Source organism: Ahaetulla prasina, chromosome 3, assembly GCF_028640845.1.
Source record: "Ahaetulla prasina isolate Xishuangbanna chromosome 3, ASM2864084v1, whole genome shotgun sequence".
Lineage (NCBI taxonomy): Eukaryota > Metazoa > Chordata > Lepidosauria > Squamata > Colubridae > Ahaetulla > Ahaetulla prasina.
In genome coordinates this window covers 135,391,883-135,408,074 of record NC_080541.1, presented here as the reverse complement: position 1 = coordinate 135,408,074, position 16,192 = coordinate 135,391,883, and the positions used below count along the sequence as shown (strand labels likewise).

At 43.8% G+C, this 16,192-nt stretch overlaps 1 protein-coding gene across 3 annotated transcripts in view; it reads right to left on the bottom strand.

Annotated features, from left to right (window-relative positions):
* The window catches only part of LHX9 (LIM homeobox 9), a 34,506-nt gene extending 22,069 nt beyond the window's left edge, over window positions 1-12,437 (bottom strand). For 2 of the 3 annotated variants that reach the window (XM_058177060.1, XM_058177059.1), the window contains exons 1-3: window positions 12,264-12,437; window positions 8,783-8,985; window positions 4,345-4,715 (exon numbers count right to left, since the gene is read on the bottom strand). In XM_058177060.1, the coding sequence (XP_058033043.1) occupies window positions 4,345-4,715; window positions 8,783-8,985; window positions 12,264-12,437 (748 nt within the window). The remainder of the gene's footprint in view (window positions 1-4,344; window positions 4,716-8,782; window positions 8,986-12,263) is intronic. The other variant, XM_058177061.1, reaches the window with a different exon arrangement.
* Window positions 12,438-16,192: the final 3,755 nt, after the last annotated feature.

The window sequence follows — 16,192 nt, the reverse complement described above, 5'->3', positions numbered from 1 at the left end:
TTTGGGTGACAGAAAGCAAATTACATACACATATGATGATGGATGGATGGATGGATGGACGGACAGACAAAAAGATGGGTTTTTTACCCTTCCTGTAAATGTGTAGCATTACACTACCACTGGATGAATATGAATTAAAACATTTGTTTTCCTTAAGGTGTAGAGTTCCAATAAGCAGGAAAATAACACTATGTCTTTGAGTACCAGTCTTTCTTGGATCACAACTAAGGTCCAGGTCCTACCATAGTAACTTTGATCAGAAACAGAATAGAAAATGGCCATATGTAGATAATCTGATTGGCCTGATCATTTCTTTGTGATGATTATAAAATCTGCCTACTTTTACAACCACAAATAATGAGATGGGCCAAACCAATTTGGGACACAACCCAGCCAGTCTCAGAATTATTTACATCGTGTTCTAGGAAACTAGGAAAGATTTAAAGAAGTATTTAACTCTCTTGTAGAAAACGATAGGAATTGAATAATGGAACCATGTATGTATGTATGTATGTATGTATGTATGTATGTCCTACCTTTATTATTTTTACCAATCATTCAAGGCAGTGAACATATCCAACACACCTTCCTCCTCCTATTTTCCCCACAACAACCCTTTGAGGTGGATTGAGCTGAGAGACAGTGACTGGCCCAAGGTCTCCCAGTTGGCTTTCATAGCTAAAGTGAGACTAAAATGCATGGTCTTCTGTTTTCTAATTTAGTGCGTTTACTGGTTCTAAACTCACTGACCTCAGGCTATGCTAAATTGGGTGGGGAATCATTATATGATTAGCATTTAATTTTCTAAAATTTATTTAGCACCATCTTATTAAAATACATTTATCTGCATTGTCACATTCTTTTGCTCTCAGCAGTACAGCATTCGTTCAGTCGTCCTGATTAAAGCTTTGTAGCTGGGGAAAGTAGCCGGTTTGGTTTTGTCTTTATTTTTCAGTACGATTATAAACGAATGAACGATTCCAGTCAGAGTTCACACATGCAGCTATCGAACTGCTCTTCTTGAACAGATCCTGGGAGCGATCGACTTGGAAATCCTCCTGCACAATCCCCCGCCCCCACCCCAGAAATAAATCGGAGCGGATTTATGACGCAATTCGAAGAAAGTTGGGAGCCGCGAGGCGTCACTTTTTCTCCAGTCTGGGGCGTCCCCGCCCTGTTTTCTAAATTACCTTGCACTCCCTTTTGCTTTCCTCTTCTCGGAAAGGGCAGTATTAACGCCTTCACTCGAGAGGAGTATTTGGTTCCTAAAACTGAGTCGCTCCGAGGCAGAAATTAAAGATCTGCAACAAAATCGAAGGAACCAAGTCCGTCGTTAAAGTCAATTAAAATATCTGTGCCCTGAAATTTAAGCAACTCAACCCTGAAGCCCAGTGAAATCAACGTACTCGGAAATATCTCCCGAATTTTCCTTACATTTCTACTCTTTATTAAAACAGTGCAAACTGTTTATTAAAACAGGGCAGAAAACAGTGCAAACCAATCCATTTGCACCGGGAAGGGCCACTTTGGGAAGGTTAGAGTTAAGTGACTTACTTTTGAGTAAACCTGGGGTAAGATGAGGCTGTTCAGAAGCAGCTGGTTGACTTCGGATCCTTTTCCTTGGCTCTGAAATAAGGCTGGGGCGGTGGGGCGAGGAAAGGCCGCTTTCCTCCAGAGCAACCCGTCACCGCCGCCTTAGCCCCCTCCTAGAGAAGGGGGCTCAAACTTGCAGCCCCCTTCCCCCATCCGCATTCCTAACGGAGAAGAAAGTGGGGGCTGCTGCCCGCTTCAAAGCAAGAGTAGCCCCAGGCGCAAGCTTTCCTCCCCCGCCGCCAGGGACAACACGCCCGGAGGCGGCCCCTCCCCGCTGGATGCGGCCCAGCCTGCCTCGGCGGGAAGAGGCGCCCCAGCGCTCCCTTGGCCGTTCGCCTGGCCTCAAAGCGGCTCCGCTGCCAGAGGTGCCGGTGCCAGCTCCAATTAACAGCGAACAATTAAAAACAGCTCGGCTTCCTTCTGCCCTGCCCCCCTTCTCCCACCCCCCCAGCCTGAGAGCCCTGTGTCCCGCAGCACAGAGGGGGTCCTTCAGACAAAGCCTTCAACTGGTTACTGGATTAACCCATTTTTCTGGGTTGGTGCAGGACCTCCGGCTTTAAAAAGGGGGCAAAGAGCGGGTTTGCGCAGCCCTCGAAAATCCAGCCCCTTCGAGCCTCGCGTGTTTGCAGCTGGGAAGACAGCCGCCAGGCCTTCGACCTGAATCAAGCTAACAGCTTGTTTTTAGCCAGACGGTCGAAAGCTCCTCTAAGGCGCATCTCGGACCTGCCTAACCCGGTACTAAAGCGATGCGCCGGAGAGAGGAAGAAGTAGTCGGACTTTCCCGTTTTTCGAAAAAGAACCTCGCTTCTGGCTATTTCCTGCACGAGGGTCCGATCCAAAACAACCAGTTTTCTTTCTCGCCCCGGGCTCCCTTCCCGCCTTTTCAGAAGTTCAAATTCGCGCGGAGCGTAAATGCAACCACTGTATCCTTTTGGAGCAGGCCGAGTTCCACGTGGGTTAAGAGAACCGAACAGAGCCCTTTTGGGAGAAAAAGCCTTCGACGCTTCACGAAGGGAAGGTCCCGCGGAGTCCCTTCGGTTCTCCGCTGTCTTTGGGATCTCTCGGATTCGGAACCAGGGACGTCAGTTCTCAAAAAGGTGATTTCGCAACAATAGCGAGGAAACAGCCCGCTCACGTTTTCCTGAGCATAAGCGCCAAGAAATTCACTGGGGCTAACTGCGGAGTACCTAAGGATCAGATTGTGCTGGTGGTTTCTGACTTGAACGAATTACAACTCTGCTTAATCGTGCGGTCACGATTCTCATCACAATTAGCATTTCAACTTTTTTGTAGGGTGCATACTAGCAAACTATAGCGTGGTCGTTCTGGGGCTGTACTATAAATGAAAAATGGTTTTATCCCACCACAGTGATGGCATTGTAGTACTAAGGTTCTCAGATTGTACTAAAGTAATTAGTATCTTAGTAAGTATGATAAATCGATTGTATAATTCAAAAACATCAAGTATTTTCTAACAGGGAAAATCAATAGCAGAAACTTTAAACACTCCCAGAAAACGTTTTTAAAAAATATTTCTTCTCAGAAACAGATATGCTGACTTGGTTGAACAAAACTTTTTGGCAAATAAACAAATGTAGCTTTATTTTCCTATTGAACTTTATTTTGCTCTATTGAACAATCGGATTCAAAGTAGCCATTGTTAGATTTGCATTTTAAGCAAATCTAAGCCAAAAAAAAAAATCTGATCTAAGAAATGCCCAGATCCAATACCATGCTATCACAAACACTGAAGTCTAAAGAAACACCTTATTTTTCAGCAACTTGTCATTAGTAGAGAAGGCAGATCAGACTCTCCTACCTTGCAAAGTTGTTTTAACTTTACCAGCATACTTTAACTTGTTTTAACTTCACTTAAGAGGCATAAACTGATGTACTTTGTATATTTAAAAGTAAAATATTAAAAGTATATTTTCTGCCTTCATTCTACATGCCTGGAAATACGTTTATTGTAAAATAGACCAAACGCTATATGCAAGGTAAGAAGATGTTGCTAAGGAAAGCAAAGAAAAGAAATACATTTGCATGTCCAAATTTCCTGAGACAAGCAGCGGGTATAGGCAATATTTATCGAAAATATAGTTTGAATTCAGTGGAAGGCTGCAATCCTAAACATACTGGATGGATTCACATAATCCTCTAAATTGCAAAAATTGGATTGGCAAAACAAACCAACCACATTTTGACCTAATAAACAGAGTGAGATTGGCCCTGTACTCATTTTATATTTCCATGTGTTCCTGAACAAAGGAAATTTCATTGATTGAGAAAATCTCTCTCTCTCTCTCTCTCTCTCCCCTCCCCCCTCTCTCTCCCCCTCCCTCCCTCCATAACCTATGTTTCCCTTAACCTCAAGGGAACTTTCTTCTGTGCAATGTATGATCCTATTCTTCCAAAAGCATATTTCATTTCTGGCTTGAAGGCCAATTTTACAGGCAATATGTTCTTTTTCTTCCTTTAATTCAGTAGCTTCTTGCCGACAGTAATTTCTGCCAAGATATTTGTTAAATGTTGAAGTAAAAAGATTATCTGGGGAAGAGCTGAGAAACTCTGAAATGATCTAACAAAAATCCTGCTCTGCAGTTCACAAACTGGGTTGCAAGTGGGGGGGGGGGAACTGGTGTCCAGTATCCTTTAGGGGGAAAAAGCAAGCATGACTCCCAGTATATGTTTAAGATCTCTGGTGAAGGGCCCTTGAGAGGTTCTCCCAAAGAGGATTATCCTACAACCCACCTGAACTGTAGCTGACCAGATCAACACCCAGAGCTGGGCTCTTCCTTTTCCTAGGCCGCCCTTTCTGGACTGTACCGGTGCCATTGAAGTAAGGCAGGGCCAGGCCGCCACCCTTGGCTGCCAGCTCGGTGTAGCTGAGTGATGCCGGTGGGTAGGAGGCTGGGTCGGTGCCCTGGAGCAGGCTCTCAAAATGTGCCCGGCAATAGACCACGTTGTCCTTCATGCCAAAATGGTCGCCTGTTGTCAACGTCTTGTTGCATGTGGTACAGGTGAAGCAGCTGAGGTGATAGACCGAGTCCCGGGCCCGCATCACCATCTCTGAAGCAGAGATGCCCAGGTGGCAGCGGGCACAGCGCTGCACGGAGAACCTTCTGGGGAAAGAGCACATGAGTTAGTGGAGACAGGTGAAGAGCAGTGGGGCATCGGCACTTCAGCCCCTCAGGCCTGATTGACTAAGGGTGAAGCTTAGTTGAGTCTGATTGCGCTCAAACCAGTTTGGGCCAAGGAAAAATAACATCATAGAGATCGGGCAAGGGTGGCATAATTGGCTCAAAAAGCATCTGAGCCTGCACTACTCTTTAAATCCAGAAAAAGTGAGGAGAAAGTGGCCTTCTGGATAAGTTCTATCTCTGAACTCCAGTTTCATACAGATCAAACAAGGAAGGCTGTTTAAAGTTGGACAGACAAGGGGAGAATATAGGCATTGTTTAAAAGGGGGATGGACATCCAGTTTGATGTAGTGGCTAAGGGCCCAGGCAAGAAACCAAGAACCCTGAGTTCTAGTTCTACTTTATGCCCAAAGCCAGCTGGGTAACCTTGACCAGTCACTCTCACTTGGCCCTAGGAAACAGTTCCCAAATGTTTTGCCAAGAAAGCTGCAAGGACTTGTTCAGACTGCCAGAACAGTCAAAATTGACTCAAAGGGACAAAAAAAAATTTATAAGAGGATGAGAACAAGATGATCCTTGGATTTAAGTGCTGCGGCTGTTTCTTAAACGTTAAATTCTTTTCTTTTATATTCACAATCTGGTACACAAAAAAGACTAGGAGAACTTTCACATAAGTGGTGGCAGAAGAAAAACACCATTGTATGAGGAAAATTAAACTGGGCTCAACTACACCTTCTTTGTGAATTGATCCCATTGAATTTTATGAAACTTACTTTTGAAATATGCTTGGGATAAACCCTATAAATCTCATTAATTTCCCCTGGGGGAAGTTCTATTTTCTTGGGATATCACATAGCCTCAATTTACCAGTCGGCCAAGCATATTGTGTACACCCATCCTGCGTGGTTAATTGATGGTTCCGTTTGTCCTGTAAATACTGCCTGTTTGTACTCCACTAACCCATAAAATTGGGTTAATGGAGTACTCCATAGTGGGTCTTGCAGAGTTATTCCCACTTACCTGTTGAACTCAGTGGGGCTACATTTGAATTTACAAGGATTAGGATTGTACTATTACAATTCAGGATAATTCCCTACTATATTTTCATATTATAAGTATTTGCCTTTTCCATCTACCAAAAAAGAAATGTAAGATGGCAACTTCCACCCCTACACAAACTGTTTTTTTTGTGTGTAATTAAGTTTGCATAGTATATTTTGTGAAGCAATGACATTTTATTAAGGAAATCAATGAATTGCATAATTTTTAAGGCTGAACCACTCCAGAAATAGAACACAAATTAGCATTTTACTGTGGTGGGATGGAGTTATGATCTCATATTTTTAGGCTATGCCCGCCAGACATAGTTTCCTCTGTCCACCAAAATTAAAAAAAAACACGTTGTGCCCTGTGATGATAGGGGAAAATCATCTTTTGGTCACCTTTCCCTGGAAAAATCAGCATATGTAATAATTGAACCCACTGAGCTATTCAATCAGCCTAGTCAAGTTTGCAGTGATGCTGGGTTTTTTCTATAATGGAAGGCAGTGCTCAGAAATGTCAGCTGGGTTCCCCAAAGTAGTATCCCAGAATAAATGAGGGAGGAGGCCAGAGATTCAAGCATATGAGGAAGCTCAGCCTCACATTCTTCTCTCCACTCCCAAACTGACCACCCAAAATATCCCTATTAGCTGCAGTCCAGGTCTGCAGCATATGCTCTCTGTGTGTGCTCGGGGATGCTCTTTCTGGCTCAATATAACTAAGCTCCTTCGGGATTTCTCAGGTGGAGAGAGCATTCACCCGGCAAGCCCAGAAGCCAGAGAGAGGCAAAGCTCCTTTCCTGCAGCTTAAAATCAAAGAACAGCAAAGAAAGACGGCCTCTCTACCCACCAGCTTAGTGTTGGTCCCCTCCGGCGAAAGGGGGCTGCATACAGAGTTTGCTTCTTCCCCGAGTGTGGGATTTATTACCACAACAAGGCGTTTGGCCTGCGGGTATGAAATATGGATCCTAAGCAGGCTCTACTACTCTGGCCCCAGATAAACCGTTAGGAATCTTCTATCCATTCGCAGAGGAGCACCACTCAAATGAATGGGTAATCTTTGAAAAAGGTGTGTGTGTGTGTGTGTGTGTGTGTGTGTGTGTGTGTGTGTGTATGTATATATGTGTGTGCGTATATATATCTATATCTATCTATCTAGATCTATCTATCTATCTATCTATCTATCTATCTATCTATCTATCTATCTATCTATCTATCTATCTATCTAAATAAATAACCAAAAATAGCATGCTTTACACTGGCATATGATCCTTCTTTAGTACTAAGGATCCTATGAAATTGAAAAGTAATTCAAAGTCGCTCTTTGGTTATTTGAAAAAAAGCTAACACTGGAAATAAAGTTTAAGGTTAATTCTAAGTTTAAGAACGTATCTTTTTGAAAATATCAGAAATAAAGCTAAACGTAAAGCATATCCTGGCTCCTTTCTTATTTTTAGTAGATATAAGATAAAATTGGCAGCTCTAACCCACCCTTACTTGGAAATAGATCTCACAAGAGTTCAAGGGTATTTAGTGCTGAGTAAATAAGGAGTATGTCCCATTTTGTGGACATCTTAGAAGTTTTTGTGAAATCAATAGGAAATGGTTCCAAGGGTGCTTGAGGCTCTGTTGGAACATAACAATAAAAATGGGAAATACTCGCTCAGCACACTGGGAAGGGAGGCTGGTAAAAATTTGAATATATCCCTTTAACAGATAGCCTATAGCCAGGCTAGTCAAAGGGCAGTTTCTCATTAACAAGCAAAGTAGAGCAGACTGCCCAGCGGGAGAGCTTCTGTGCCAAGCCTTTCCTTCGAGGCCCTAGTTAAGGAATGGGTAGATCAACAGCACTCCAACCATAACTCAGGAAAGAACACAGCAGGGACCCATTGCGGAAAGGAGCTGCAGAGAGGATATGGTCTCTTAACTTGGTTACTTGGTTAACCCTTCTTTCTGACTAGGCAAAATACATTGAAACATAACCTATTCAAAATGGCCTGCACTTGTGTCCGCTATTCACCCAGCCTTTACTAACATTAACACTAATCCAGTTTAACAGGTTGTGCGAATCCCTCTGCTCATGCATTCCTGACCCGATTAAGCGAACTGCATGAACACACAATCTGTAAGAGTTCACAGGTGCAATGCAAGTAAGAGGTCACTAGTGTTGCAGAGATGTTGCACTGATTCTTGGGGAAAGTATTTGGCAAGCGGCTTTTCTGGTGGCTTGACTTTTGCCCTGTCGCTGTTCTAAACAACCGGCTCTTCCTATAGGAAGAAGGCATTTTGTAAAGCTCGGTGGAGCAGAGAAGGCCTTGCTTGTCAGTTACTTCCCAGCAGTAAGTAAAATGTTTGCATCCTTGCTTCCCAGTAGGGAATCTCTGCTCTGGATTTTTCCACCTGTGCTTCTGAGAGTCTTTTCACAAGGCATCCAACTCAAAGGGGAAATGTACACATGTTCAAATGGTTTTCCATAAACTAAGCACTAACCCCTTCTCTGGGAGGAAGTGGTGAGAAATGATGGGAGGAACAGGTTTAGTACATATCTGGGACACGATTTTAAATCACTTGATGACACTTTCTACCAATAGAGGCAAAACATTTGTTTTTCTGATAGAGGCAATTCACACATTTGGTCCTGGAGATGGGGGTGGGGGGCAGGGGGCAGCACCTCTGTGAATTGCCTTTACCATAATTTTCAACAAGGCAATTGAGTCAATGCTGAGTGTCATTTCTCTGTTTTCAGTGGGAGATAAGATCCTGATATTCCCTTAAAGTGTTTAATTTACCACCCCAAAAAGGGGCAGTGCATCTAGTTGAGTGCCAAGGACATTCATACCTGCATAAACTTAACCTTAAGTAACCAAGAGAGGAAAAGTAACATATCCTGCAAATATGAATGAATGCTCCCTAGATGATTTTTCTCAAGAAAGTTCGAAGCCTAGAAATGCTCATGCAACTCAGCCATCCCATCTCATTCACCCACCCCATCCACCTGCGAGCTGTTACCTGTAATAATCCTCCTTGCAGTAAATGCTGCCGTCCTTGGCAAAGCAGGTGAGTTCTGACTCCAAAGCCAGTTTACATTCACAGCACTTCAGGCAGCGGAGGTGCCACTGCTTGTCCACAGCCAACAAGTAGTAGCGATCGGAGATTTTACCCCCGCATCCTGCGCACAGGGCAGGCTTCTCGGGGCTCAGCGGAGGCATGTTCTGCAGAGGGAAGCAAACGTCAGCGGGTCGGGCAAAATCTTACAAGCTCAACATCTAATTATGTGTACTATTTCAGCTTTTTAAAAAAAAAAACAGTAGCAGAGGTATTTCTAACCAAAATCAGAAGGCATGTGTAACGGGCCTTAGCTGAAGGCTTACAACGCGACCTACTCCGATATAAACCTACTGGATTCCCGTGGTTTGTGTAGTATTTAGTGCCACTTCGTTTCTGTGGAGACCTAAGGAGGCTAGGAATTACTTCTGTCTCCTAGATTTTAACGGGCATTATCTTCGTTCCATATATCTGCTATTAAGTCCTGTTGAAGTCTATTATATGTAGTTCGATATAGTTAGGTATAAGCTTTTTTACTGCACAATAAATTCGGATCCCCTCCATCGACTGGATTTATCCAACATTAAGCTCTCTGGCTTACCGAATGCACCACAATTGTTCGGGCTCACTCATCTTTTCGCCCTCCGTTGGCAGAGCGCGATGGCTGGGGTTCACACAAGGCTGCTAAGTCCTCAGGAAACTGAGGACCGCCTAGAAGATGCGGTGGGTGAAGTCAAAATTTCTGGCTTAGGTTGGCTTCCCAGAAAGAACTTTTGCTGGAAGAAACTGTTGGATTTTTCCCAAGCCTAAAGCAGACTCTGCCTCAAGCAGGAACTGGCAACCTCCCCGCTTGCTTCTTTGCTTGCCTTTCACCCCCGCACGTTGTATATAGAGCCGCTTTTGCGGCTTTTTGAAGCGGAAGATTCTGGTTGCTGGAGGGGTGATAGTGGTCTGAATCCTAGGGGTGGAGTTTCAATTGTAGGGTTTACATTCTGCTCAGAGAAGATATAACCCTGGTCCTTCGTCCCGGACCAAAATCCCCTTTCCGGCCTTCGTGCAGCCAAGGGATGCGGCGGAGAGAGCAAGGCAGAAAATTTAGCAAGGGCGAGCTCCGCCGCTTCGCTTCCTGGAAGCGCAAAAGGCCGAGTTCTAGTTGATTCCTCTTCAAAGCGCGCTTTGGGGATTTATATCCGAGAAAACCACCCCGGGACAGATTGAGATGTGAGCTTGAAGCAGTGTGCTTGGGGGCGGGGGAGCGGGCAGGGGGGTCTACTGCCCGAGCCATTCACTTTCATTTTCCTGACCTGGGCTCAACTCCAGAACACATTTTGAAAAAAGTGTCAAGACTACTGAAGGGAAGTAAGAAGGAAACACCGGTTCATCTTTTTCTCCCGTCAGGGTGTTGTTTACTTAAGGAAAAAACGGTGGTGGGGAGGAATATAAGCCATATAAAGTCCTTACTACCTGGATTTTGGGAACGTCCACTAGAAAGGTCAACGGGTAGAAAGAGAGTTCAAGCTCGTGGCCTGTTAAAACAGGTTGTAAGTTTGTCATATGGACTCTGGAACTAATCATTATTTTTTAAAAAAAAATCTTTTCCAGATTATCTTTGAATTTAAGGGAAGAAAGAGGAAGACTTAACCCATTTGGAAAACAAGTAAAAATTTCTCACAGATTAAAAATATAAAGGGTTGAAGCTATCAAGCACAAGGAATAGTGGCAGAACCACAAATGAAACCAATGGTTTTGGTTCCCCCCCCCCCACACCTGCTTGTCTTCTTCGTTATTTGGATTTTTCTCCTCCTCTCTCCCCCCCATAAAACATAAAGGAACTGAAATGATAACGAAGCTGTTGCCTTAATGAATTTGGTCTCTGCAGTGCTTGGAGGACAAGAATCATAACTTTCGGTAGACTCTTACTTGTATTCTTCATGAATGCATTGGGGATCCTAGGATTTCAGAGCAAAGGAAATAAATGTCCTTGTTTACCCATCACAATACACACACACACCAAGTCCCTTTTTTTGCCGCTGTGGTTCCTCGACTTAGAGCTTTGGAATCTAGTAAGAAACTGTTCTGCTTTTCTGCTTTTAACGCTCAGAACGACTCCAATTATTAGGCATTTTAAAAGAGAAAAATACATCTGAGGGTGGGAGGGAGACTGAGCCCTAATTGTTTGTTCCGTTTTGTCGATTTGGCTCAGCCTCAGTGCTACTTTTTACAAGTTGCAGCCTTTAGAGCGAGCTAGAGAAGTGAAGCGATGGTAAACGTTTGTTTTTTTTCCCAATATAGAAGATAGAATGAATCTTCAGTAGCAACCGAATAATATAACTGAGATTAATCTGTTTGAAAGCCACCAAAATGCATATTTCTCCTCTGTTGCACTTATTTTTTTTACAAATGATTTGGAATATAAAAGACATCGGAGTCGTTCCAAAGGTATTGAACTTACTTGGGAATAAATTTGGTAGCCCTCAAATCTTCTAAACAATTTCGTTCTGAAGCCTGTTGGGTTTAGAGTCTATTGCCCCTTGAGAGCAATAGCTTTGGAAGGAAAGCTCCTTAAAAGCTTTCCTTCCAAAGTTACTCAGAAAGCAAATGACATTGAGCCTCGCGAAGTTCATTTCTCATTTCGTGAAACTGCCTTGAAAAAGACAGTTCCAAATGCCTCGTTTTCAAAATGGCAAGCCGCAGCTTACATCCTCGACTAGGCAAACTTTCCTGAACTTGCTTCCTAATCTTGATAGGGGCAGGGCTTGTGAAAGAACCGAAACTTGATATTCAAGCAATTGGGTAGAATCCAAACACCTTAAACGCTTTTCAAGAGGAAAGTTAGCTAGGGAAAACTAGACGGGCGATCAGGGGGGAGGATGGCAAATCGTCTTTAATCAGTTTCATTCGGCAGCAACGCCTCCCTTTCCCTGGAGAATGTTTTTGGAGATATTGCGCTGGGTCCTGCTCACCCGCCTGCGCGCGCACACACAAAACACCCACTTTTGCAAAATAGATTGGAACTTGAAAGCCTGACCTTAAAAACTCAATAGAATTTACTCCTGAATAAAATACCTTTATGATCACGCTATAATGCCTATCTCTGAGCTCGTTTATTGTCTTTTAAAAAAATAAATAGCCCAGATGCAAAGAAACAATTGTGATTTTAAAAATACGGTGGAAAGTGGTAAACATCTTTTTAAAAAGACAAGTGGAAACTACTCTTTTGAAAAATATACCTGGAAGTGAGACTTGAAGAACGTCTTGCTGGGCGTTCTCATATACGCGCGCGCTCGCATACATACACACAAGACATTCCAGTGTCCCTGGGAGGTTCCAGTTACCTTACTTCTACTTTTGGGAGGGGGGGGTCTTTCTCTCTCTCACACACACAAAATCCACCCTTCCTTCATCTCTTCTGGGAAAAGCCCCGACTTTTTCCGCCACTTCTTACCGCTTCCCGACCATTCATCTGTCCCGCTTTAGCCAGGCGGGATTCCGTCTTGGTCCGCCTCTCCATCTCCTCCATGATCCCCTGGATGTGGCCTCCGGAGATGCCGTGGAAAAGCATGGCTGGGGAACGGAAGGGACACGCGTTTCCTTCGGCTCGGCACCCCACTATTTCCATATACAGGCCCCAGAGTCTTGGTTTAGAGCATCCGATTCGCCGGGCGACGGGACGAGCCCGCAGGAGAAGCTTCGTGGCTCCGGAGAGAAGGCAGGTAGCAGCCGAAAACTGTGGGGGAGGCTGCCGAGCGGCGGCTGGCGGGAATGATCTTGGGGGTCTTTCCCCCGCCTGGCCGGTGCAAAAGACTGGGTTCCTTCCTGAAGAAAGGGCAGGCAAGGAACGGGACGGATCCAAAGGGGAGGGAAAGAAGGGGAAACGGGGAGGGGGGAGAGAAAGAAAGAGAACGCAGACACGAAGTTTGAGGCTTGAGCAAACAGAGACAACAATAACGAAAAAAATGGTTCACGCAAAAAAAAAAGGGAGGGAGGAGGGGGGGGAGAGGTTAAAAGACAAAAGCCAAACAAGATAGGGAAATGAGTGTGGTGGGGGCAGGTTAAAGCAGAGATCTCCGTTTGCTAGAAAGTTCCTGTTGCTCTTGCTTGGATGTGGGACTGCTGCTTGCTGGAGCTCTGTCCAATTTGTTGGAGACAGAAGCCAACCCAGTTTGGATAATTCAGGAGGAGGAGTCCTCACCCAAGAGCTGCCACCAGCCCCCTGCTCCTCCTCCTCCTCCTGCTCTACAGACAACAAAGAGCTGTCAAACTTCGCCAGCCCCCACTGTGATGGGCAAGCAGTGACAAATATTCCGGAGGAGTGGGTGGGAGAGGGTTTAGACCCCTTCTTTCTATCAACGATAGGGAGGGGATAAGAGGCACCTCCCGGGGATCTTTCAGAGAAGTGGATGCGGGGGCGGGGGGGGGTCTAGACTGTACTCCTGTGCCCCATCCGCCCATTCTCCAGCTTCTTCCCCCCCCCGCCCCCTGGAATACAGACCTCAAGTTCAAATAATTTTTAACAATGAAAAAGGGTGGGGGAGAGAAATAGACAAGGCGGATGGATCTTTGAATGGAACTTGGTTGGAAAGCTGTCCCTGGCCGAAAGGAGAAGGTTTTGTGGAACGGAGACAGATGGACAGATATGAAGAGGTCAGGAAAAATGTAAACTACTTTTAGACTGACTTTCTCAGAGGCTGTAAGACATGTAATACCTTAAATTCCAGCAGAAGACTTAAATATAGGCAAAGCTTTTAATTCTAGACTTGCTGAAGGAACTCAGTTAAGTTTACTTTTCAGAAAAAGTGAATGCTGTTTTATATTAATATTTTATTTTAAAGTGTCAACTCTTTTTCTAGTTCAAATATTCATGAAGAACTTTATGGCAAAGAATTCCACCTAAGACGCAAGAATCAGAGAAAATAGCCGTTGCACCAATTCCTATCATTTTGGCAGAACCCTTTGCAGATGGACTAGGATGGCCTTCTAGGGAGAAATATTCTCTAAAATCTCCCCATTTAATTGATTTTACCCAGCTCCAAAAAGAGCCCAGGAAACGGATGCAATATTTGAAGATGCTAGGAGGATGGGAGAGGGAACCAACTGAAGAAAGTTAACTGAGAGCTAAGACAGATAGAGACTAGAGTGCTGTATCTCTTGGAAAAAGATTGAAGAATATCAAGTTTGGGGTGTCCACAAAGATAGGCGGGATTTAGTAGGAAGTGCTTTGCTTCAGCTCATGATCTCTTGAGATTGAGATGGGCCTGCTTATTGGATGAGCTGAATGAATGATTCTTATACTAAACTTGACAATCACAAAGTGTTGATCTCCAGGCAGGGGTAGAAAGGGGGGAAAAAATAAGAGATTCTCTGCCCCTTCTGTTTTGTTTTGGGTTTTTTGGTGGGGTTTTTCTTTTTGTTGTTGTTGTGTCAGCTCTGGTGTGCCAGCCAGCCCTGGAACCTGACAGCTTGGGCCAACACACCATTCTCTTGGATGGAATCCAGTTTTTGGAAATCACCATCCCAGGAAACCACACCATTGGCCACCGGCATTTTTTATGGCTATTTCTTCTGCCCAGGGACAGGAGGTAGAACTTTTGTTTCATTGCTTAACAAAAAAACACATTACTTTTGATTTAGAGATGAAGGAAAAGAAACTCCTTTATGTACCTGTCCATCACACATCCAAATTCAAGAGCAACAGAGAGTCAGGGAAAGTGTTCTTTGAGTCTGGGTAAGTCTCTCTTTCTTCATTTAAGGGGAACCTGGAAGAACTACAGGGCAGTTTTACAGGGCAGAGAAATCCAAACAAGTGAAATAAGCCTGCATGTGTGCAGGTACTTGTGTCACTTCCTTTTTTTCTTTCTTTTTATTGGAACTCAAAGCCCAGGACAGCAGGACTGTCTCCTGATGTTAACTCAGATTAGTCTGAGAAGTTGAAAAAGCATCCCAGAGGGAGACAGTAGCAAATAACTTCCTTATTGTTCCTTTAAAAACTATATGGACATGTCCATGAAGTCACCAAAAATCTCAAACAAAACTTGAGTTGACTTTATGCAATCAAGAGATAAATGTTGAGTTGAAGAAAAAAAAAGGAATCCCAAACAAATATTCTAGGAAGTACTGTGGGGAAACTTAAGAATACAGATCTGATCCTTTGTCCACCATCTACATCAATAGCCCCCAAAAATGAATGATCAAGAAGGAGTCAGCTGTAAGAATGAAATGGTAAAAGGGGCATGACTCTGCTCCTCTTGAACTCCAAAACAGAATTTCCATTGGTTTGAATAAAGCAGAAATTGTCATCCAGCAGAGCACCACTGCAGGAAAGTTGGGTAACTGGGCTTAATTATCTTAACTCCCACCCCCCAATTAAATGTCAGAGGTTGTGTTTGTAGGGCTTGCTTACCCCTAGTTAGCTTTACCATGGGTGACTGAATTAATTCAATGTTCAGGCTTCTCTGTGTACTCTGAATCATAAACAGGCTGGGCTAAAAATGTGCTTGGCTTGCATGAAATTACTTAATTGTTTTCAACGTGCAACAACCCAGGGCTGCTCTATTTTGGCCCCTTCCTGTTCATTTTGCTCAGCAGGATTCTGGACTTCTGCCCCAACGTCCTACCCTGGCAGGTCTACACAGTAATGGACTCTAATTGTGTCCAAATAAATGTGCTTACTAAAGCGACCTTACCTTGTCAACTTGGGCATACCTGCTCAGAAATGAGTTGTTTAATTTTAGTGCATGCTAATTATTAAGTCCAATGTGCTCAATGAGAATTAATGGGGTTCAATATAAATATAGCAAATGTGCTGCTAGGTGCAATCTTATCTTATTAAGAGTGCAGTTCTGTTCTTAACTGCTCAGGAGTAAACCCAACTTATTTTTATGACTTCCATTCCCAGATAATTGGGTGAAGTGATCTACAATTATGTATGCCTGATTCTGTACATGCAAGTAAGTGTTAGTGCGTTAAATCAGCTTAATTTTTTAGTGATCTTGGAGAAGAGTTGGGTCAACATCTTGCAGCTAAAACTTCCGTAGAATAAAGAGCAGGGGCAGGGAAAGAGAAATTGGCAGCCTTCTGTCATATCCTGTCCTCCAGTTTTTCTGAGCTACTGGTCAGTGACTACTGGACCAGTGGTGATGGAATAGTAGACCAAGCCAGCAGGAAGACTCCAGGTTGGGAAAGCCAGGTTAGAGTTTGAACAGAACATAAAGATCTTATGCAAGAGAAGTTAAAGACTTTTTTTTTTAGCTGAAATATAAAACTAGGCCAGGCAAAATTAAAGAGTTGGACAAGGCACATCTTTTATTTCTATTATTTAGAGACACCCCCCCCCCCGCTGCTTGCAAAATAAAAAGTCAAATCGAAAGAACATAT